This window comes from Corvus cornix, chromosome 1 (genome assembly GCF_000738735.6).
Source record: "Corvus cornix cornix isolate S_Up_H32 chromosome 1, ASM73873v5, whole genome shotgun sequence".
In the NCBI taxonomy this organism is placed as follows: Eukaryota; Metazoa; Chordata; class Aves; order Passeriformes; family Corvidae; genus Corvus; species Corvus cornix.
The window spans coordinates 113,674,593-113,698,873 of record NC_046332.1 but is presented as its reverse complement, the minus strand read 5'-3'; the positions used below and the strand labels follow the sequence as shown (position 1 = coordinate 113,698,873).

General features: G+C 41.7%; 2 protein-coding genes across 2 annotated transcripts; both read left to right on the top strand.

Moving 5' to 3' along the window:
- Positions 1 to 7,429: 7,429 nt before the first annotated feature.
- LOC120410369 (mucin-5AC-like) lies at positions 7,430 to 10,936 on the top strand (the record flags this gene model as incomplete). Its single annotated transcript, XM_039555755.1, has 2 exons — positions 7,430 to 7,526; positions 9,339 to 10,936. Coding segments are annotated over exons 1-2 (1,647 nt in total), but the record flags the coding sequence as incomplete, so codon positions are not given.
- Position 10,937: 1 nt separating this feature from the next.
- LOC104686364 (uromodulin-like 1) lies at positions 10,938 to 23,721 on the top strand. Its single transcript, XM_019282670.3, has 12 exons — positions 10,938 to 11,547; positions 13,372 to 13,626; positions 13,995 to 14,107; positions 14,419 to 14,638; positions 14,804 to 14,956; positions 15,260 to 15,367; positions 16,129 to 16,371; positions 17,998 to 18,081; positions 18,686 to 18,798; positions 20,871 to 21,069; positions 21,562 to 21,699; positions 21,936 to 23,721. The coding sequence occupies exons 1-12, from the start codon at positions 11,325 to 11,327 to the stop codon at positions 21,965 to 21,967; spliced, it is 1,881 nt and encodes a 626-aa protein (XP_019138215.2). The 5' UTR covers positions 10,938 to 11,324; the 3' UTR covers positions 21,968 to 23,721.
- Positions 23,722 to 24,281: the final 560 nt, after the last annotated feature.

The following is a 24,281-nucleotide window of genomic DNA, read 5'->3' as shown; positions in this document are numbered from 1 at the left end:
CAGTTTTTGTCTCTGGCCTGGAGGCCCAGGAGCAGTCCAGAGCTTCTGTTTAGTGATGTTCATGCTGAGAGCGATCTTTTGGCACCTCCTTTCCTTCTTCACTTCCCATTTCTAGAAAAAAACACTTTGTTGTTTTTTTTTTTTTAAACCTCAACCCTTTGAAAAAGGTGGTGGAAGTCTGGAATCCTGATCCTGGCTGTGGAGGTATTTGTTGTGTTGTAGCAAAACCAATGATTTACAATGAAAAGGGTTCAGGGATGAAAAAAGGCAACATGAGATGGAGCAAATTTTCTTGCACAGTCATTGCCTAAATCACATCAAAGAAAATGGTCAGCACAGAGGAGTCACTGGCAAAAAATTGCTCCATTGAAAGGTCTTTAATTACTTTTTTTTTTCCTGAGAGAACAGACTATTGAAAAAACAAAACCTGTTTACATGAAAAGAAAATCTCCTTCAGAAATAGACTGATTTCACTGGAATTATCATGGAAAACTTATCACAACACTTCATCCCAAAATACTGTCAAATAAGTTTTACTTTGCCCTTATAATTGGGTATTTTAGATAAAATTGCCATTTTACATGATTGGGAAATCCAAGTGTTTAAATTAAAGACTTTGGCTGTTTAAACCAAACTGTTCAGCCTTAATGCAACCAGAACTTTCCTTCTGACTGAATTTTTTTTTCAGAACACTTCATTTCAGTGGCTCTTTGGAGAGCAGTGACATTTTGAGTCTTGAGGTTAAGGTTCAGAGTTTTGAAACAACACAGTGATTCCCGTGGCTCTCACACCTACTACTACTTTTGTTAACGCTGAGCCCAAATAATTTTCAAAATTTTGTGGCTCACTTCTGTGGACTAAGGCTGGGAAGAAGAAAAAGTGAATTATAACATACCCTTCATAAAAACATACTTGAAACACCCGTAGCAAAAAGGTGCTTATCGAATGAATTCCAATATCTATAGGTGAAATATAAAAACTGACCACAAGGGTTGATACAGAGCATCAGATTTGTGGTTATTGAAGTTACACTGTTACTGTTGGCAACAATCCCTGGCTCGGTGCTCTTGAATTCTACCCTGGAACCCACAGCTAATTTCTTTTTTTTCATCTGTGGTCTATGATTAATATGGGTATTTGTTCTCTGCCAGTGGGGTATTTTAATATGTTCCTGCAGCAGATGTTGTGTCAGTGATGCTGCTTCACGGAGAGCTGGAATTCCGTCTCTGGAGAAGAATTTTCTCTTCATTTTCCTGTCCAGAGTTAGGGGGACTACACAGCTTTATTCCCTGATAGAGCAAACTACTGCAAATGCACAGGACAAATGCACAGAAGAAAGTTGTAGCGGGTTGAGTTCAAAACCAGGCAGAAACACCAATTGAATGTAGTGGTTTTGGTTCAAAATATTCATTACTTACTTATTTTCCTTCTGTGAGATAAGAATTAGGAGAAAAAGCAAAGCAGGCACAAACCTTAAACAGTTGCAGTACAATGAAAGAGTTTTATTACTAATAGAATTACAGGTAAAGAGAAAATAACAAAACAAAAATAAAGCAAATCCCCCCCCTCCAGCACTTCTCTCCTTTTACCCAGCTCACACAAGGGATAACAGAACATGGGATGTTAGTCAGTGTTCCAGCTCTTGAAAAGTCTCTCTCTTATGCTTAAGGAAAAGGTTTTCCTTCAGTTGCACGTGGTTCCCAAACTGCCACTAACAGCAGATCCACCCGGAAACAATCAATCTGCTGTGTGTAGAACATCTCTCCCATGAAAAATCTCACAGTTCCTTCACACTACAAAACATGGGCCATCACATGGGGTTATTCATCTTTTTAAGGATAAGTTATTTTGGCCTGCTTCACCACAAGTCTCTAACAGCCTCTTACTACTTCTATATAGCCTGGCATAGGCATTCTTCACAATCTTCACAGGCACACGAAGATACTCCATCCCCCCACGTTCTTCAAATGGATTAAAGAGACAAACAGTTTGTGGTATTACAGTTTCTTACCACGGCATGCAAGAAGGTTTCTTTTAAGCTGCGCGCCAGAATCGCGGCACCGCCCTCTTTTCTCCCGTCGCCATGCTCAGCTCCGTCCCACGTGGCTCACTTCTCTTTCTCCCTGACTCTGAAGCTGCCATGTTGAAGGGTGTTCTTGTTCAGGCTTTATGGTGGGGAAAGCCTCGCTCCCTTTGTGCTGCTGGCTGTGTGGTGTCCTCTTCAGTTCAGCACGAAGTGTGCTGGCTGCAGACAGGAGCTCTGCTGGCTCCCGCTGGCTCCGCCGGCTCCGCATGGAGAGGAGAGGGACCCGCCTGTCCCCAGAAGCCGCGCTGGATGGGTTTAGCTGTGAGCAGTCCATGGCTGGTTTTAGCTGCCTGCGGCTCTGGGACAGTCCCCCCCAGCGACCCAGGGTCCGTGCCGCAGCGTTGGGAAAGGGGGAAAGGGGCAGTGGCCCCGGCCCGGCCCGGCGGGGCCGGGAGGCTCGGAGCCCCCCCACCTTCCAGCAGGCCACGTCCGACAAAAAGGGGCAGTCCTGCCTTTCTGTGCAGTTTAAATATGTAAATTGTGAGAAGCGTAATTGGTCTTAAAGACTGTCCATCAACTCAGGGTCAACCCAATACAAAAGTAAAGAAAAGTGGCTAATGAAGTCACAGAAACAGCATGGTGTAATTAGTATAGATCAGGATTACCAGGGTAATTTCTATTCTGGTTCTAGGGCCACCTTGGCTGCTCTTACCTGAGTTATCTCTCTGTGCAGTGCTGCTGGGTGAGGTAGCAACATCCTCTGATGATGTTGTGCTTTTGGTTTGGTGCCCTGCCCAAATGCTGAACACACCTCCCCTCTTCCAAACTCCTCTCCTGCACAGAAAGCTTCTCCCTATTTTTGCTACCCTTATTTCCAGAGCATTCTTACAAATCCATGAGATACTTGTTTGGAAGCCTCAGGGATTCCAAGCTAGACTGTGACCTGTGGGCATTGATTTATTTCAGCTGCATCTCTGATTCTTTACCTGTTCTGTTTGTCCTGGTATTTTGTACTTGATTCCTCTTCCATTTGCTCTTTTCAGGATAATCCAGTGCAAGGCTGGGAAGGAAAATGTGGGTTTTGTTTAATCAGAGCTCGTTAGAGCCCGCTCATCACCTTTGTGGCTCAGCACCATGCCTCATCAGTCCTCCACAAAGGGAACTATGCTTTGCCAACTGTAAACAGCAATGGTTTCTAGGAAACCCACTGTGCCAGCCTGGAGCTTCTTGTTTGATGACACATCGAAGATTTAAACGTATTTAAATCTTTAAGCTCCTGTCTTCAGCATTCCCTGTTCTTCTCTCCAAATTTTCGAGCAATACAACACATCAAAAGGTTTCTCGACATGAACTTCCAGTTCACTAAATCTAGGAGGCAAATAGAGATACCTTTGGATCTTGTTTCTTTCCTTTTTATTTCTCCTTCCCCCCTCCCCCCGTCCCCCCCCCATGAAAAAATAATGACTTTTCTAGCCTGGTTGGGCTGAGCTTTGGATCTTCTTTTAACCAGATCTTCAGTATGGATGATATGGGAGCAGGGACACTGCTGGAACATGATGTGCTGTTTAGGTCTCCAGTCAAGAAAATTTATACTCTTTGAACACCCAGTGCTAATACCATCTGATTTCCCTATATCTGATTAAATTTGAATCAGAAATACTTTTGTTTCCTCTGAAACATTTTAAACCCTCATGACCAATAAGTTTTGAGTGCACATTTAAAGCCAAACACTTTGTATGTTTCGGGGCTTCTGGGATTTATCATATCTGTGCTGTTTGAAATCATACCAAATTAGAAATGCATGAATTGGTTGAAAATAGGAGAGTTGTTGGGAAAAAACCCCACATTCTCTCTGGCACTGAAATTACAAAAGGTAGCTCTTCTGGAAGCAGTTTTGGACAAGGGATAATCTTGTGATTTCTTTTGATTTATTTTGATTATTTATTTATTTATTTATATATAATATTATTTAATATGATTGATGAGAGAGCAAACATAAAATAAAAACCTAAGAGACAGTCCTGAGTTACTATATAATAGGCTGATACAGAAACAAACCCAGTGATTTCTGCTGAATAATGCAGCTGTCCATTGCTCAGGGGGGCTGAGCCCTCTGAAATCAGGATCACACAATGAGGAACTGAAGGGAAAATTCAGTGGTAGGGCACTACTTACACAAGTGTGGTTGTAAATAATGCAGATTGGCAGCTGGAAATGTCACTGACTCACAGCTAGTATTAAAATTATGACAACAATAATAGTAGTACTACTAATAATAGTAATGAAAATAGAGAAAATAACAACAACAACAATAATCTTGAGCAATTTTAGAAGGCAGGAGGGTTTGAGTGTCTGAAATCCATATTGTGACCACACTTTGTGACAGTGCAGGTACATCCTGCTTCTAAGTGAGGCTGTTTCATTCACCAGCATTTCTTTATGGGACCAGGTTGGTTACAGAACCCTTTTGGGTTATTCTGAGATGAAACACATTTTGATTTTTACCAATGACAGTTGTGTGAATTTACAGACATCCTTACACACATGGGAAATACAGTTCCTACCTAAAAACCCCTTTTTCTTTCACTCCCAGCGTCCACAGAACAATGAGCATCCTCACTGACAACACTGACACACTTTTGGAAGTTCTTGGATATTGAAGTTTGGTACTACAGCATGATAAAAGAAGTTAAAACCAGCATTATTCTCTTCCCCCAAACTGTGATTTTTCCAAGAAATTCCATCTCTGACTTACAAAAGGACAAGTGAGAATCTGGAAGTGTTTGGGGATGGTTGGCAGGAGGGAAAATAAGAAAACTGAGTACCTCAGAATGGGTTGTTTATTTTTCAGCTGTCACTAGCTTATCTCCCCAACATTTGATGCTTCTGATTCAAGTTGGCAGAGCGGCTTAGAAGGCCAGAAGAGTTTTGTTTTTCTCCACATTGTATTCTTTGATTTAATAAAAGATACTGCCTTCACCAATTCACCTGACCTCTGTATTTCTTTTAGCTTAATCTTTTTTTTTTTTTTTTTGGTTTGTTTCAGGAAGTTAAACAGAGGCTTTTAAAAATGTATTCTTAAGCAGATGGAAATTAGTATCTAAAGAGGGGTTTTTTTTTAAAGTCCTGAGTCTTTGATCCTCCCAAAAGAATGCCAAGGTTTTTGCAAGTGAACTTTATGTCATTTAATCTGGTTATTTCCCTGTGTACCTTCACCTTCTAACTCCAGGTGAAATCCGAGTTTCCTCAGCATCTTTCAAAAATAAATGTAAGAAGTAAGTGATCACTTAAATCTTGAGTTTATAGATTGGTGAGGTGAGTCACAAGGCACTTAAAATATTTGAGAAGGGTCACCAGTTTCATACTGGGACGTTTCCTAGCTGTAAGGCATGTGGCAAAACTTGTTCTGTGTTTACCAGAAAGCAAGTTTTACTGTGAAGTATATGACAAGCTGAATTAAAAGTTAGTTTGGTTTTGGGGCATTGTCAAGGTGAAAGAGGAAAAACTGTAGAATTGAGGCTGCTTAACAGAGGAGCTTATCTGAACCTCAGCCCTGGTGACAGGCTCCAATGCAACATCCAGCCCCTCTGCTGTATCTATTTCCTGAAAAAAAAAAGAAGAATTTGGGGTTTTTTCTAATGCTATATGTCATTTGCTGTATGTTAGTAAAAATGGGTTTATACTGCTAAATTTAAACTTGATTTCTTCTTTTGCTTCCTAAGAGACTTCTCCCTTTACACAAGTTAAGTGTCATTGCACATTAAAAACCAGTGGTGCTTCTAAGATACTAAAAATTTGACTTAATAGACCTTGCAGACAATTTTCCATGGCTGTCATTTCATAGAAAATCCTGGTTAAGAAAGTAGGGAGTGGCATATCCCACCCTGTCCTCCATAGTTTGCAAGAGCATCAAAGGTTATTTGCATGTGAGTAGGACCTGCAGAGGTCAGGGAAGGGGTTTAGGGTCAAAAACTACTCTGGTATGTGGAATTATACCACCACAATTCCCAGCTGAGTATGAATTAGAAACTGGTTTTGGTCTTATGGCAGTCCAAGACAGAAAACTCTGAAGACACTGGCCTCCTAAGTAGAAGGAAAACATGATTTCCAATTATTTATGCGAGAAGAAATAGCTTGTGGTTATTCTTTAAGAATTCCAGTTAGATCTGTAAACAAGTGATTGCTAAGAAAAGATCTGACTGCATCAGGAGTTTCTACATCAAACAAGGCACAAAGCTGAAATTGCTGCCTCACACCAAATAACAATACCCTTAAGTTCATTTCAAGGAATATTTTTCTTTGTCTTACTTCCCTGTCAGAGTAAAACTGAAATGAAACAAATTTTACAGAACAACTGCTGAAGCAAAATCTGGAATTTATGTAGTTATAAATGGGCCAGGTCTTGCAGATCTATAAAAAAATTGAAAAAGAATTAGGTAAATAATGATCTTCTTTCTTCAGGCTTTACTCTGCCCCACTCCACTCCATCCTGCCCTACTCCAGACAACATTCCTCTCACACAGTATGACTGGAAAAAAAAACCTCACTGAAAATGAGTTAATGAAGACTTTTACCAGTATAAGCCTTAGGCAGGGCAGGGTATGAAAAAATATGACAAAATGTAAGTTGAAGTCATTGATGAGCCCCAGGCACACAGAGGCAGGTTTGACATCACTGAGTTAAAGTTGTGACCCAAATTTGGTGACCAGCAGGGACTGTTCATGGCAGCTGCCTATAGTTAGGAGGAGTTTACCTGCTATAGAAAATGGGGATAAACTCAGCTAAAAATGACAGGCCTGGTCACCCAGTATTTTCCACGTGCTTCAAAGAGGTGAAATAATGGAGGTTTACAACCACTCCAGTATCTTTACAGTATTGCAGAACCAATGACTGGCATCTGTTTGGGGCATTTCTAGCAATTTGTTGTTCCAATACAATAAAAATGCAAGTTAGGACTGAATACTTAAACATTTGCTCCTAAATAATTAATAATACAGGAAAATAAGGAGGAAAAAAAAGTGTATCTACTGATAAGGGCAAGGTTTTTGACCCAAGGCTCCTCAGTTCTGCATCTTAGTCACGCATTGCCCAGACCCAAGGTTGTTAAAATATTTCACTTATTGAATACCCTGAATAAAAGGGTGTTCAGATGTGTTGCACTGCTCACTAAATTCTTCCTGTCTTTGCCTCACCTTTGGATCACACTCAGACCTTGCTCCATTAAAGAAAAGCAAGCATGCTCCACCAGAAAACTTTGGAATTTATTAGGGGACGGGTCAGGTGTGAGATTTTCATTGCATTGGCTGCGCTCCCAGTGTGCAGGAGGGACTTGCAGGGGCTGGGAGGGACGTAACACTTGCAGCCTCGCCCCTGTTTAAATTAGCAAAGTGTTCCATTCAAAATGTTACTCTCACGCACGGGAGGAGCACTGCGAGGAGGAGAAGACTCAACATGGGCACTGGGAATTACCTCTGGCATTTCATCCTCTCTGTTTTTCTCTGTAAGTAAAAATTTATTTGGTTATTCACCGTTGCTATACGTTTAGAGGATGTCCTTGAGAAACATTGGAAATTGTAATCAGGGCAGGGGGGCTGCTAAAAATAAATATAAAATCCAATAACATGAAATATTTACAGGGTTCTGGGTTTTTTCTTCATTTATCCTGAATGCATAGGATTTCAGCAGGTATTTTAGTAGGGATATAAAGCTGTAAGTAGGTAAAAGAATGAGAGCAAAGTGTTTAGAAAACTCATCTAAAAGATTAAATATGCAGTGTCAGACCAAATTATATGACTTTTTTTACCCCTAAGCTTAGTTATGAATGATGCATTTTGCCAATTTTTCTCCTCTGAAAGACTGTTTAGGAAAAAACACATAAAACCCATGGATTAGGTTGTATTGATTGTGCTGTGTTCTCACTGCACCTCAAGAGTTTTTTAAAACAACATGTAGAAATTCAGAGGGCTGCTTTATTTTATTCTTAATGTCTGGTTTCATGCTGTTCAGTGCAGATGAACACAAGTTTCTTGACTGATCAATACCTGCTGTTAAAAAGCTGAGAGATACAAGTACAGGGTCTTAAAATTTAAGCTGTCTTTGGAAGAAAAAAGATATCAGTGTGTGAGAAAAATTTTGCAAAATATGTATTGTTACATTACAAGTTTTTATGTAGACACCAAACGATATGAAAATACCACCTTCATTTTACAGATGAGTAGAGTCAAAAGTAGTTAATAAATGTGGTTCTTAAGAATTTGATAGAGCTACTCCAGTACACCCTGTCTGAGAATCGTCTAAATTTCCTACAGTAAAACCCAAAGATCCAGGATAATAATTTAGAGTTGTTAAGGAGTAAAACTGACATAAGACAGAAGCATATGTCTGTGTTTTTAGCAGGCACAAAGCCACTTCTCAAAATCAAAGTTGAATTACCTGATCAAGTAAATTAAATAAGCCCAAATTAGCCTGACTATTTAATCACAATGGAAAATGGGTTTGATTTTCCTTTTAAAGAAGCTTTGGGAGTGTTAGAAATGTTGTCACCTTCACACTTTGGAACTTGTACAGGAGTTACAATTTATTTGTAGTTAGAAATAGAGGTAAACATGGAAGGCAATGAATTTTCGCCCACGATTATTATGATTTAGAATATCAACAGAAAGATATCCCCAGAAAAATTGTTCTCTCCTGCTTGACAGAAAGTAATTAGGAAAGGAATAAATGCCTTGCTAAATAAAGAAACTGAAACAATTAAATATATGCAAACAGGTAAGGAGAAAATTATGCTGAAAAATGCATTCTGTTAATCTTTAATTTTCCTGTTAATTCTCTAGGAATTTTAGTTTAGAGCAATCATAGGATCATAGAATCATTTAGGATGGAAAAGACCTTTAGGATGATGTAGTCCAACCTTAAACCTAACACTGCTGAGTTCACAACTAAACCCTTTCCTAACTGTAAATGAAATAATATTTACAAGAAGAAAAGAACATAAAAAGTTGAAAAAATATGTAGACTAGGAATAGAAAGGTAAATCTCTACATTTATACAGAAAAGAAGTATCACCAGGAAATCAGTAAGATCTGCTCAAATTTATGCAAATGAAAAAGGAAGTATCAGAGATTCAATGGTAGTTAAGGAATAGCTACAAAAGTGTGAAACTGGAAATGAGGAAGGAAAGGAAAAACAATGAAGATGAGAACATCAAGTGAATGTTTCACACAAGAACCAAGTTACACTTGGTAGACGATTAAAGTACTTCACAGAATTACAGGGCAGCAATCCATAATCCACATTTCTGAAATTCTGACAGGTACCAGGATTGGAATGGCATTAGAGGGAAGAGACACAACGACTACCACCCCTGAGAGCCACATAAATGTCTTGAGGAGCACAGACAACAGAGAACAGAGAACTGGCCCAGATGCAAACAGCTCAGATGCCTCTATGGCAGAGCCCAACACTCAGACAACCTATTCCCTCCTGGGCACAAGCTCGCGGTCTCCCCTCACGATGAGGATGGTGGGTGGAGATGAGAGGATGAACACTACACCCATGACACCAGCACAGAAGGAGGGCTCATCAGGGATGTCTGCCAGGAGCCCAGCACTTACAGCAGGGCCTGGCACCACTGCCTCCAGCCTGGGCACAGAGAGTGGCACTGCTTCCTCCCTGCCTCTCAGCTCAGCAGTGACGAGCCACTCCTCCTCCTCCTCCTCTTCTCCCGAGGGCTCCTCAGCTGTGACTCCCAGCCCCCAGCAAAGCAGCACCAGTGGCACCACTGAGACGCCCTTGGCCGCCACATCCCACCCACCCACAGCACTGGTGCTCTCCTCTCTGTCCTCCCCTGCTGGTATTCCAGGCATTGAGTCGGATACCGTGACAGCAGAGCCCATCATGAGCAGCCCAGCGCCCAGCACACCCAGCACCAACCCAGTGGCTTCCACCTCTGGCACCCCTTCTGAGGGCTCCTCAGCTGTGACTCCCAGCCCACAGCAAAGCAGCACCAGTGGCACCACTGAGAGGTTCTTGGCCAACACATCCCACCCACCCACAGCACTCGTGTTCTCCTCTCTGTCCTCCAGTGCTGGCTCTGCTGTGACAGCAGAGCCCACCATGACACAGGGACCAACTACCCCCAGGCCTGTGGCTTCTACCTCCAGCACCTCTCCTGCCTCAGGTACCATCGAGGACAGGCTTTCATCCACGCTGGGCAGAAGCACAGAGACATGGACAGCTGAGCTCACCTCCACACCCCTCACACATGGACAAGCCATGGTGGAGGTGACGGCCACTTCATCTCCCATGGGGAGCCCCTTACCTTCTGTGAACACAGCCCCTGTAGGCAGCAGTGCCACGATTCCTCCTGGAGAAGGGGGAAGTTCCACCATGAATCAGGGGAGCGGAACGACAACTGACCCCAATGTCCAGACCTCCCATTCCCTCCCAGCCACATCCCTGGTGTCCCCTTCCACGATGAGGACGGTGAGTGAAGAAGGGAGGACGGACACTACACTCACCACACCAGCATGGGAAGGGAGCTCACTCAGGACATCGCCTGGGAGTGGTGCAGTGAGCCCAGCGCTCCCAACAGCAGGGCCTGGCACCACTGCCCCCAGCCTGGGCACAGAGAGTGGCACTGCTTCCTCCCTGCCTCTCAGCTCAGCAGTGACGAGCCACTCCTCCTCCTCCTCCTCTTCTCCCGAGGGCTCCTCAGCTGTGACTCCCAGCCCCCAGCAAAGCAGCACCAGTGGCACCACTGAGACGCCCTTGGCCGCCACATCCCACCCACCCACAGCACTGGTGCTCTCCTCTCTGTCCTCCCCTGCTGGTATTCCAGGCATTGAGTCGGATACCGTGACAGCAGAGCCCATCATGAGCAGCCCAGCGCCCAGCACACCCAGCACCAACCCCAGTGGCTTCCACCTCTGGCACCCCTTCTGAGGGCTCCTCAGCTGTGACTCCCAGCCCACAGCAAAGCAGCACCAGTGGCACCACTGAGACCCCCTTGGCTGCCTCATCCCACCCACCCACAGCACTCGTGTTCTCCAGTGCTGGTGTTACAGGCGTGGAGTCAGGTGCTGTGACAGCAGAGGAGGTGACACCCAGCCCCGCTCTCAGCACAGCCAGCACTAATCCAGTGGCTGCTGCCCCCATCACCTCTCCTGCCTCAGGTATCACTGAGTCCATCCATTCACCCACGCTGAGCAGCAGCACAGAGACACCGGCACCTCGACACACCTCCACGCTCCTCACACAGGGACACACCACAGTGGAGGTGACGGCCACTTCATCTCCCATGGGGAGCCCTTTGTCTTCCATAACCACAGCCCCTGGAGGCAGCAGTGCCACGACTCCTCCTGGAGAAGGGGAAAGTTCCACCATGAACCAGGGGAACAGAACAACAGCTGAGCCCACTGCCAAGACCTCCCATTCCCTCTCTTCCACGACCTTGGGAAGCCCATCCACAACAAACCACAGTCTATCAACATCTGTTAATCCTTCTTTCACTGGAACTTGCTGTGAGTATTTTAACACGTTATACTAAATTTATTTTGCTCTGTGTTTGGAAGAGTTGAGTATAATTTTCTTTTATTATTGTTATATTTGGTTGGAATTTGAGCTTTTTACAATGTCTTTTTTAAGCTGGGAATTTAATCTAGGAATATGAATCCCTGCATCTACATACTTTTCTCAAAAGCTGCAGCTCCTGTCTGCAGTTCTTTTTGAAATGACACACCTTGTCTTAGGCAGTGCCACAGGGGCAAAATGCTATGTAGTTATGCTGCATAGGCCAAGTTATGCCAGTGGAAAGTTTAATTGATTTTTATTTAAGTCTTGAAATTTCCTTTTATGAAATAGTAGAGGCAGTTCCTTCATTGGGACAATCGGGTTGAATTTATTTTTGCTAACTCGATTCTTATTTGTTTCAATACTAATTATTTTCTAGCGTATATTTAAGTTTTTGCCAAAGGGCTGTCTGCCCATATTCAAAGAATATGCAGTAATGAATCTTTCATCATTTTTTAATGGATAAAAAGGTAAAGCAAAGATGGAAAAGAGGAGAATGCAGTCTTTTTGTACTCTGCACCCAAAAAAAAAAAGGCAGCATGACTTCCATTTTTAGTGCATAATAGTATTCTTCAAGATCTACAAGTCCAAGGGATTAATCCTTTCCCTGATCTGGAGTCACAGTGTTCATGGAATGCAGTAGGAGATGTGCCCATGCACAATAAGGTGCAACTTGGTCTTTGACAATGGCTCAATGGCCAAGGACAGCCTGGTGACTGACGAGTGGTTCCTCAGGGGTCACTACTGGGATCGGCGCTGTTTAATGTCTTTGTGGGTGACATGGACAGCGGGATTGAGGGTGCCCTCAGCAAATTGGCTGATGGCACCACACTGTGTGGTGCAGTTGGCATTCTGGAGGGAAGGGATGGCATCCAGAGGGACCTGGACAGGCTTCAGAGGCGGCCCTGTGTGAACCTCATGGAGTCCAACGAGGCCAAGTGCACGGTCCTGCACATGGATCAGGGCAGTGCCAAGCACAAACACAGGCTGGGCACGAATGGACTGAGAGCAGCTCTGAGGAGAAACACTTGGGGGTGTTGGTGGGTGAGAAGGGGCATCACTTGGCCATGTGCCCTCACAGCCCAGAAAGCCAAAAGCACCGTGGTCAGCAGGGAAGGGGGCATTCTGCCTCTCTGCCCCACTCAGGTGAGGCCCCACCTGGAGAGCTGCCTCCAGCCCTGGGGTCCCCAACATGAGAAGGATGTGGAGCTGCTGGAGGAGGTCCAGAGGAGGTCACAAAGGTGCTTTCACCTCTGCAGTGGAGACAGGCTGAAAGTTGGTGTTGTTCAGCCTGGAAAAGGCTCTGGGGAGACCTTAGAACCCCTTCCAGTACCTAGAGAGGACCTACAAGGGGGACTTTGTACAAGGACATGTAGTGACAGGACAAAGGAGAATGGCTTCCAATTGAAAGAGTGTAGGGTTAGAGTAAATAATAGGAAGAAGTTCTTCCCTGTGAGGGTGGGGAGGCCCTGGCACAGGTTGCCCAGAGAGGCTGTGGATGCCCCATCTCTGGAAGTGATCAAGGCCAGGTAGGATGAGGCTCTGAGCAACCTGAAGGTGTCCCTCCCATGGCAAGGGTTGGAACTGGATGATTTTTAATGTTCCTTCCAACCTCTTCTGTGACTCACTGATATGGTTCTATGTTGCATATCTTTAAAAAACATTGCAGAGACTTAATTCTTCCCTTAGGCAGTCAGTTTTTCATTAATACTTTATTCCTTAAAGACACAGACTGTAACTACATGTTTCACAAGAATTTCCTTTTTGCTTTTCAGCTCCTATCACTTTGTCCATCCAGCTGCAGGAAGTGACCAGTACAATGATACAGTTCAGCTGGGAGCCTCAAGGTGGCACAGGAGACAGTCCTTACACAGTGCGACTGCTGGGAAAATCGGGAGACATGAAGAAGAAAATCCTAAATGGAACAAGTACTGTATTTGAAAATCTGCTTTCTGGTTATCAATACCAAATATCCGTGGATGTTTCAACTTGCTCTAAGAATGTCAGCACCTCCTTGACAGTTCAGACAGGTATTTCCTCTGGAATTTTTTCTTTTTCTGTTAGCAAACTAACACATTCATGGCCTGAACATGAAGCCCTTTTACACTGAGCACCTACCTGGACATGAATAAGCCATATACTGAAATGAGTAAGCAAAAGGAGGCCAAACTTTCAGAAATTTAAAGACAGCCTGCAAATTTTCATGGGGCTAAGGTCCAGAGCCCCGCTAGTCCTCCTGCCAAATTCAAAGCTTTACTGAGCTAGAACCACAGCAGTTCAATGTTCTAGTCTCTCCCAGCTCCATACACTTTATTTCCCAAGCCTTACTTAGCTGAAATATAATTTTTAAACAATAACTTCGTTTTTTCTGGTTATTCTATCTTTCATATCTCCACAGCTGCTGAAATCTACAGTGGAACCACCAGGATTACCAGTGAAGATTTCAAGCCTGCATATCAGAACAAATCAAGTAGAGAATTTATGGAGTTTGAAAATAAGTTCATTACGGAGGTACTTTGCTTAGAAATTCTAAACTAAAATTTTATTTTCTGCTGAGCTGTTCCTAGTGTAAATAATCATGAGGATCTGGATATGAATAGCTTAAATGTGGGTGGGAAAGATTGTGTGATGGTTAGAAATGAAGAAGTGCTTACTTTTCATTTATGTTGCTGTCCTCTGAGGCCCTGATTTAAAGGAAATTCTGTCTGGAAGTTATACATATTCCCCTGTTATGAGAGTGGCTTTTAATTGAATTATGGCCAGCATGTTGCTATATATTAAAGAAAAAAAAAAGATAATAACTTAAACCTTTTACTTTGCAGATAACAAAACATCTGCCACAGAAGCTACAAGAATTAAAAAATGGAACAAAAATGCGTATTGTAATTAACAGCATCACGGAAGGAAGTGTGATTGTGCTCTTTGACATTGTGTTGGATGTTGAACAAAATATAACAAAACCAGAGGTTTCAAGTGCTTTTACAGAGGCCCTTAACAGCAGTACAGAATTTGATGTTGATCTTAGAAAGACTGTTGTAGAAGGTATGAATTTGTTCATCCCTGTGAATTCAAGTGTGTTTTTCACTGATGGTAACATCCAGTGAAATGGGATTTGGTTGGGAAAGGCAAATGGTATTTGGTTTATCTCTTTTTCCAATACTGACTTAAATCTTTGTTCTCCTCCTGTTTTGTTTAACTCCACTGTAGCAAGGAATAGCTGTCAGCCAGGTTTAAATGACTGTGGCCAAAATGCAACCTGCACTGCTGAAGGAGCCACTTACTCCTGTGGATGCAACAAAGGATTCACTGATAAGAGTCCCCAGGTTCCAGGGAGAGTTTGTCAGCAGGATCTACCTTCACGTAATTGCTTTATATAAGTTTAAAAACCCAATCCAAACCCAAGCCCAAGCTGAATCTTAAAAAATTTGCATGTTCGGTCTTTTCCCTCCCCTGGCCCTCTTTAGGTAATATCTAATTATGATTATGTACACTGGGCTTGGAGGGATTTGATGTCATGTGGTACCACAGTTAAATATTTCAGCAAACAATAGAAGAATGTTTCCTGGGCTTGTTTTTTGAAAGTTGCTTACAAAAATAAAAAGCATAAACTTGGTGAACTTTCAAATAAATTCTACTCACTGCCTCCAAATTTCTGTTTCACAGAACAGACAACTCCAGTCCCTCCAGACACCAACACCACCAAGACAACTGGATTTACAGGATCTACATCTAATTCAATTTTCACTACCACATTTACGTCAGCACCTTGCAGTAAGTAAATATTTGATACTGAATAGTAGAATGAAAATTATCCAATCAGACACAATATTCTTCTTCATTGGTCATATCAGCTGTGAGGTAAAATCCCGCAGCATAATTTCAGAAAGGAAAGACTGATAAAATCACTGGAAATACATAATTATGTAAATATCAATCGAGGCAGTTTCTACACCTTGGTAAAGCTCTCCTGGACCCAGTAAATGTTCACTGGGTGCCTGCCTGCAGGCATAAACCACTGTGATAGGTGATTTTTCTTAACCCTATTATGAAGCACATTTAATAAATGCCTCTCTACTGCTCTGAATTTAGGATTTCCTGGTGGTATTTTAATAATACATCCTCCTGAGGATATCAGGATGAGTCAAATCTCAGTCCACCTCAGAATGCTCATGTTTTTCTCAACCAGCCACATCAATTCTCCATTGTCTTAAAGCAACATTGTACAATTCTGACCATTTACCACACCTTGCCTGCAATTAGAAAGGCTAGAAGCAAGTAGAATGTCACCCATTTGTGTTTTGGAGCCATCAAACAAATGGCTCCAAACCATTAATGTATGGTTTCTGTCTATAGAGCAAAGGGTTCACCTCTGCTCTGGTGGGAGAATGAGGTGAAAAACTGAAATCAGCTCCAACAAAAGACACAAGAGTTTATATTGCTTTCATTTGTATTTTTTCTTCAGTATTAAATGTGTAGAATTGCAGAAGTGAAATGAACTGCTCTTAGCTGTATGAAACTTTCTCACTTTGCAGTGCCAGTGTCCGTCGAAGTTCAGAACGTCACTGCAGAAGAAATACAACTCAGCTGGACCAGTGGCAGCAAAGGCAGCCTTTACAACATCTCTGTCAGGGATGGAAGCCAGGAAATACACAAAACAACTACAGAAGAGACAAAAGCTGTGTTTAAACACCTGCTTCCTGGCCATGTGTACATCATTTCTGTGGCAGTGTCATCTTGTGCTGAGAAGAATCAGACTTCAGTCACTGTCCAAACAGGTACCTCCTCCATCACCCTGGCATTTCTTTTCAATTACTATAAACTCACAGAGTCTTGTTGCAATATGATCTGGATTGGATCTCACAGACTCTTATTCCTGCAAGTCATTTTTATTTATTTGACTCATCCCCTTACTTGGATAGGACTGTGTGGATTAAAGAGGAGTTTGCAAGAGTAAGAACTCACTCTGTAAAGTTTCTGATCATGTTTTATTATTGAGCCAGATAATTCTGTACAGAAGTCAGGATATTTTGGTTGTAAATTTACCAGAAAATACTCTGGTAGTGTGAAGTTTAGGTTCTACGTGCTCTTGTGGTTGCAAGCAGTCCTTAATTGTCATTGTTACCTTTTTAATTTCATCCTAGGTTACAGACATTAAAACAAATTGTTTAATTGTGTGTCTGTACTAAAACTGATTCTCAAGGGACATGACACATAATATCCCTCTACAGCAAAGTTTCTCCTTTAAAGCTCCCCATTGGCATCTCCCCCTTAGCCAATTCCTTTAGACAAAAATTTTTCCACTAAAAGAATTGCCACTTGGCACAGTATAATATTGCTTTTCTATCATTGGAAGAGATCAAAAATCAGCCTGTCAAAGGAAACCACTGGGTTATTTTGGCCTGATCCACGTTTCATAAAACTGTGCTGCACTTTATCGTTCTTTCCCAGTGGCTGAGAAAGTGTTCACAATTTCTTTTTATATAACTTAAAAGATCTAACTTGACTTTTGGCAATTGTAACTTTCTTCCAGCATTTCTTGACCTCTAAAACATTTGCAATTCTTTCTTGAGTTCTCTAGTGGATTGTCTGATTATTCTCAAAACCCTTCTAGGGCAATTATTCTGGCAGTTGACTGTGGGGGTTCCTTTTAATGGACTTATCCTCTGTCTTAGTCTTTAGGACCACAAAGCCAAGGAATTCTCATCATAATTTCCATTGAAATCTTTTAATTCTTCAGTCCACTGGCTTTCATTTATTAGTTTCTCTATTTAAAAAAAAAAAAAAAAAAAGGTTTCCTTTTGTAACCTGGAGCCATCTGCCCTACCAGAAAAGTGTTTGTAATCTAATTAAAAAGAGCAATAAAGACCAAGTCATCCATATTTCATGTGAAGTTAAAGATTATGTTCAATTCTATGAGGAGAACTGGAGATATAGCCACATAAAACCTGCTATACCACCCTTTAATGGGTTTTGACCCATTATAAATAATTCAGATTAGCCAGTCCAGGCAAGCATACTGAGGTTTTGAGACTCCAGGATGCATATTTTTTCCAAAAGAAATTGCAGGTGACTTTTACTTCTGAAAGCTCCATCTATCTTACCTGAGTTGTACGAGCATGTAGCAGCACAACCTATATCTTTAGCTCTCATAAGAAATCAGAGTTCTCAATGCTACTTCAGTGAGTTCTCACATACCAACTACCCACCCACCACCTGCCTCTCTTTTGATATGCTCCAATTTTATAACTTGCAATTCTAAGTTCTCACTGGGCCATAGGAACTTCTGCTTAGGTGACTCCTTGGCCATAATTAAAGACTTCCACTTATTCCATAATTTTCTTATTAGCAGCAATAATGCATGCACAGAAGTGATTATCTTGACTTTTAAATTTATTTTACAGATTCTGCTTCCTGTTTCGAAATGACTGAGTTTTGTTTAGCAGAAAGTACTGGCTGCTCTGAGTTAAAAGGCATGGCATGCTCCAGTAAGTTTATAGAACCTTAACATTTGTTTATCCATAACTACGGGGTATTATTTCACAATATAGTATCTTCCATGAGTATTTTGCCATCTGCTTTATGATGTCAGTTCACACAGCATCTGAAGTTCACACTGCTTTGGTGAAGAAGCTGCCTCCATCAAACTTCAGTGTCAGCTTCCAGCTCTATTTTAGTCTGGACTTTTCTATGTAAAGCCTTCTTCTTTTGGCTCAGGGCTCATCCACCTACTCGGGAGGATTTAAACACACTCAGAGCCTTGCAGATTCTAACAGACTGATGTTGCTCCTGCTGGAATCAATGGGAGAGTGGCTGTTGAATTAGTGGAGTGGGATGCACCCTGAATAATACAGGAATGGTGAGCAAGTTGTGAGCATTGTGATGGCTGACAAACTTAGAGAGATTCAGCTCTGAAGGTTCCAAAGCCAGGGCATTAGACACATATGACACACTCTATTATCATTATTTGATTAGTTTCTGGTTTTATCAATTCTTATTATAAATACATGAGATAACAAAGTCCAAAGACCAATTATGGAGTGACATCCTGGGAACCATCTCATTGTTTCTTCTTTTTTAATTTTTTTCTAGAAAACCAAGCATTTGCCTGCAGCGTTGTTTTAAAAAGCCAGATATTTAATAATACACTTTACAACTCTGAGAGTGAACACTACAAAACATTGTCTGGAAAGATCACAACAGATGTAAGTTGATGCAATCTTCTTTGTCAACTTGAATGAACCACAGAAAGGCTTGTGATTAGCAGCCTCAGACTCCTACATTCATTGTTAAATCAAGACTGGGACAGGTGAAAAAGAAAAGACAGTATAGGGAGCACAAAATCTGCCAAGGACAGACAGTTTGTTGTTCAATGAGGAGGGTTATATTCCCTAAGCCATCCTCAAATATAAGTTATGTAGTGAAAGGCACTTTAAAATTCTATTTTTGTAAGTTCAAGGAACATCCTGTTCTGCTTACTTTCTCCCACTTCGCTAAACTGATGCCTGTGGAGGCAAAAAAAGAATATTCCTCAAAAACAGCATTTCAACACAGACTTGGAAACATGAAAACTTTGCAAGTGTGTACTGTGAGTCCAGATCATTGGCAATTCACTTCATGGAAGTGGCTGCAGGACTGGACAAAGTATCAAGGGGGTCATCTCAGGGGGAAAATGAGGAGAGAAAGTGGAAGCTTTGAGCTAGCAAAGCTGACAGGCAGAAGCAGCAGTCTGGCACTTCTTTAACAGCATGTTCAAGAAAAGCACTAATAATTTCAACACCTCTCAGGAATCCTGATGTATATAAGTCTGTTGGAAAGGTAAAATTACTGGGAGATTGGGGTAGACTGCTTTAAATAACTAACACAGCTATTTTTAGTGTGATGATCATACCCTTTAGCTAAGAAACCACAGATTTCAAAAGCAGTAATTAATTTGTTCTCACCACGCCAACTCGGAGGTAACCTTGTCTTATGACTGCTAACGTCTCCACTTCATGGATAAAAAATTTACTTTAGTAAATTTAGAAGGTTTCATCCAACCTGACTGAATGCAACAGGAATCCCTTTACTGGCTTTTAAGAAGCTTTTACCTTGTGCAAAGTGTCACCTTTTCTTCAAAAAATGACAAAATCAAAGAGAGGCTGTACTAAAATGATTGGAAATATAGACAATTTATGTACTGGATTTATTTTTTCAATCTGAATGTTGAACTACTTCTTTTATATTCCACAGTACTACCACTTTGTAGTACTAGCTTTGAAATTTTACAGTTTTACCTGCATAAGTCAGGTTTCCTATCCAGACTGCTCATCAAGGTGAGGAAAAGAAAAGCATTTTTGAAGTCTCTGGCCAAAGAACTTAATGTGATGTAAAGTCTGACATTGGGATATATCTCACAGAAAAGATGGAGGCAGAAAACTGAGCAGTGACTCAGAACAAGGTCTGTTATCATCTATGAAAAATAGCAATCTTTCAGACTTTTCAGGTAAAATACCATATTTATCCACAGTGAGAAGATAACTTCTCTTAGTGGGTTGAATCAAACACTTAATTTTCTGAAAAGAACAGTCCTGACAAAAACATATCAACCAGTCTTATCTAAAAAAGGGGACTGCTTGTTCTTGCTCTATATCCTTATGGAAGCACTAAGCAAGACTCTACTTTTGGAGATATCAGTGCAATTGATTTGATTTTGATTGGTGTCATGGGATTACACTCGGTTTATGCCAGAATGATTGAGAGGCAAATCACACCCCTGTCTCTCTTTGCATAGGTATTCTCTAGCATCATGACTTTGAAAATCTGGTGGCAAAAAAAAGTTTTAGACCTCTAACATCAAGTTCTGTGCAGTTAGTGTGTGCTGGTAGTTCAAGGACCATGCTTGAAGTTTAGTTGCACATGTTAAAAAAAGTTAGGGGACACTGAACATAACTTTAGAAATATTGGGTGCTCTTTGTAGATTCCAAGTTTCGTACAGTCGGGGTCCCATATGGGTTTGTGGAGGAGGACAACTTGTTTTAATGCATTATTCATTGATAACTAGCTAAACAGATTGGAGCTTTGGAAGTCAAACTTAGATTTCACATTTTCAACCACAGACAATGCGTTGCTCCGGAATCCTCTTTCAATAAGTTTTTTATTTGTTGTTTCAAACCAATTACCTTGGAAGAATAGTAAGTGAAGAAAATTAATATCCTGATGTGTGCAGGATGTGTGCATTCCTGCTCTGCCTCAGCTGAGTGACAAGTGGAATAAATATCAATTTCACCTTGCACAGGTTGTTAGAGACATGCGCGCTGAACTGAACAATGACCGCTTCGATATCGTCGTGCTTGGGTTCAGACCTGGCAGTGTGGTTGTTGATTTTCTCTCCCTGTTGCCAAAAGAAGAGCCTGTGGATGTTTATTTTATATGGACCAGCCTGACTAAAATTATAAGGAACGAGTTTGGGAACCAAACTAAAGTAATAGTGCAACGTAAGTGATACTGAAACAGCTTCTCTGTAATGGTGTGGGGACTAAAGGGTCAGATCTACTGCTTTTAAGATGATAAATTAACTTCTTTCTTTTAAGAAGTTCAAATAGTTCAAGTAACCTACTTAAACATTCACTGAACACATAGTGATTTCATACAGATTATGGATCTATTTTAAAGAGTGATTGCGTATACCCAATTCCAGATTCAAAGGATGGGTCCTCTTCACACTAAAGGATCTAAAGACTCTCAGATTCCATCAAGAAAATCCTCAGAGCAGCTGTTATGGGTGTCACCAAGAGATCACAAGAACCCTCAGAAAAGATTTCTAGTTAACAAATCTTCACTACATACAAAAACATTTTCAATATTATTCAAAAGTTTCAAAGCTGCCAAGCAGTAAAACACAGCTGTCACTTAGGGCTCCAGGATTTCTTACACCCACTTTTTACTGTTTCGAGCTAACATTTCTAAAATGTGTTTTGAATTTTCAGCTCTGTCTGTTCAGCCATCAACTGACAACTATTCCTCCTGGAGAGTAGCAGTGATTGTCCTTGGAGTTTTACTTGGAGTTGCATTAGTGCTGATTCTCTTGGCAATACTGTTTTACATCTATGTGAGGAGAAGATCAGGTAAATACTTGGTTGAACCCTCAGGACTCATGGGAATGTTTGTCTACAAGCACTTGTAGGACAAGCCATCAGTTTCACTTAAGTATTTTGGGTAAGGCAGAAGATTAATATATTTGTCTTAAAATTCAATGTTAATTGTTTATATTAACTTGGGATAGTTCTACCCTCTCCTTCACAATGTCCATCATCAAACTCCTCAGCTTCTAACAACACCTAATGGATCTTCCTTTAAACAGGTATGGAATTTTTCACATTGTACACGTGGTAGAGTGAGAAACAGAGAAACTTCTCTTCAGCCTATCCCCTATAGGTACTGCAATGCCTCCTAACACTGGAAATCTAAGAGAGACACGATCCAAACTACTCAATACTGTCTTGTATTTAGGTGACACTGAAAACAGGGTGGCTGAGCCTGGTAGCTGTGTCAGGTCACCTGAATGCCCAGCTGAGCCCAGAGTCATCCTGTTGGGCTTTGTGTACTTGGCCAAGGGTGATTCACCTCCCCTGAGACTTTTAGCACCAAATAAAGATGCCTCTTTCTCTCCTGTGACTGCAGAATGGGCCCAGGATAACTAGTGTTCTAGCATATACATCTTGGTTAGGAGCTTGGAGAAAAATGGGATACATCTCAGTTATGTGGGCTAGCTATAGAAGTCCAGTGGACCAGAAATATGATTTGGAGGCTTCTGAATTTGGAGTTTCCTTTAATTGTTGGGCTATGAAGAAATAACTGCTTATAGGTCAAAAGCATAGCATGCTAAACACAGATGTGGCTTCACAGCATAGCCTTAATGTATTATGGGATGGGGGAAGGGAAACAATAGGTTAATTTGAGCCAAAAGTATTTTTCTCACCTGTTTTTGCCTGTTAAAAATGGTTGGCTGAGCAAGGACGTGCCATATAGTGCAATTTTGTCCTGCCCTTGGTAATTCTAAAGTAGAGTCCAGTAGAAGCAGCTCCTGTGGCATTGGAGCAGACCTTGCTTTAGATATCTTAAGCAATTAGAAGAAACGACCTTTACCTTTTCCCACCACTCTTAGCTGCAGTCCTGGTGAAGTTGCAGTCTGTTTCTCCTAGGGTGTAGTTTTTCCTGCTTGGAATGTGCTGAACAGATGACAAAGGGCAGTTTACTGCTGTACATACTTGCAGCAGGATTTATGGGTTTCATTTCAAACCAGCTCTCCCTGTATCTGTGTATTTTGTCAGTCTGCCTACACTCGGAGTTCCTGTTGAGACACTGAGTACCCCGTGATGTTGAGGCCCTGGCTCATGCCCCCTGAGCAGCCCTGGGTTTTGGGGATTATGTTATGGTTATTTGGAACAGGTTAGAGTAAGATGGTGCCAGAACTGCAGCACAGGGTGGGAGCTCAGCAGAGTGGTGGTGCACAAGCAGCTCTGCTCTGCTCCATGTGCAGCCAGTGTTCATTCTTTTTATCCCTCCTTCCCTGTGCTATAGCACAGCTCCCTGCCAAGGACCCTGTCTGGAGTATTAATTTTAGTAGCAGGGACCTATGAAACAGGGTCTTGCATGCCTTGCTCTCCCTTTGCTTCCATGTAGTGTCAATTTGTCTGTCCTGCTTAGGTCTGAGGTGGGGAGTCACGGCCACCTCACTGATGGAAAGAGAGCATGATTAGTATTTGGTAAACATATATTATGTGGCTTTTAAATATAGCTAGCTCTGGTGTTCCATTCACTGAGTAGTCACTCAACAATGTATTCTGTCAGTCAATACAAGTTCCCCAGGGAGCTCTGTTGAAAATACAAATGAGTGCTCTTGCTTATGTTAATACTCTTTTATTTGTTCTTTGAGGGATCTACTTTGAATAGCAAATCCTCATTGCCAGTAAAGCTTTCTGATGTCCTTGTAAATAGTGTTAAATAAAGACCATGTACAGCAGGCTTGTACTATAGAATCCTGGGATTGTTCATGCAAAATGTACTTAACATACCTGGAAAAAAAAAAAAGTGGTATTTTAAACTATTTTCTCAAAGATGCTTTCCAAATAAAATCTTTATTTTTACAATTGTGCATTCTGAAGGAATCTGCTGTTCTTGTTTTGTCATGTAAATTGGAGCCTCTTCTACCTGTGGGGGGGGAGGGTGGCCAGTGCAGTCCACAACAGAGCTAACCTTGGTATGATTAAACAGAGGATGATGTCTTTGAGCTAGATTAAACAAGAGAGAAGATCTACTGAATCTAGTTTTTTTACCTTCTACTTCATTAAAAATCCCCCCTACCACCACAGTGTGGAGTCTAGACTCTGCCAACTCCCTGAAAATGAGAGCAAGAGAAGCCAGATCTGCCCTTTCCACAGAGGATCCCTCCCTCCCTTCCAAACAGCATTGATGGGCTCCTCATGCATATTCCCTTCTCAGAGAGAGGCAGCAAGTGGGACAGAGAAATATATGGCTGAGGATAAGACACTCAAAAGTATCTAGTTATCCCACTCTGAATCTTGATATCAGTGGGATTTAAGCAATTCCTCCATTTTTGTGTGTCAGGATGTCTGTGACTGAGAAAGGGCATTTTGCCTGTATCAAACTCACTTTTTTCCCCCTGGAACTGACTGACACTACGATC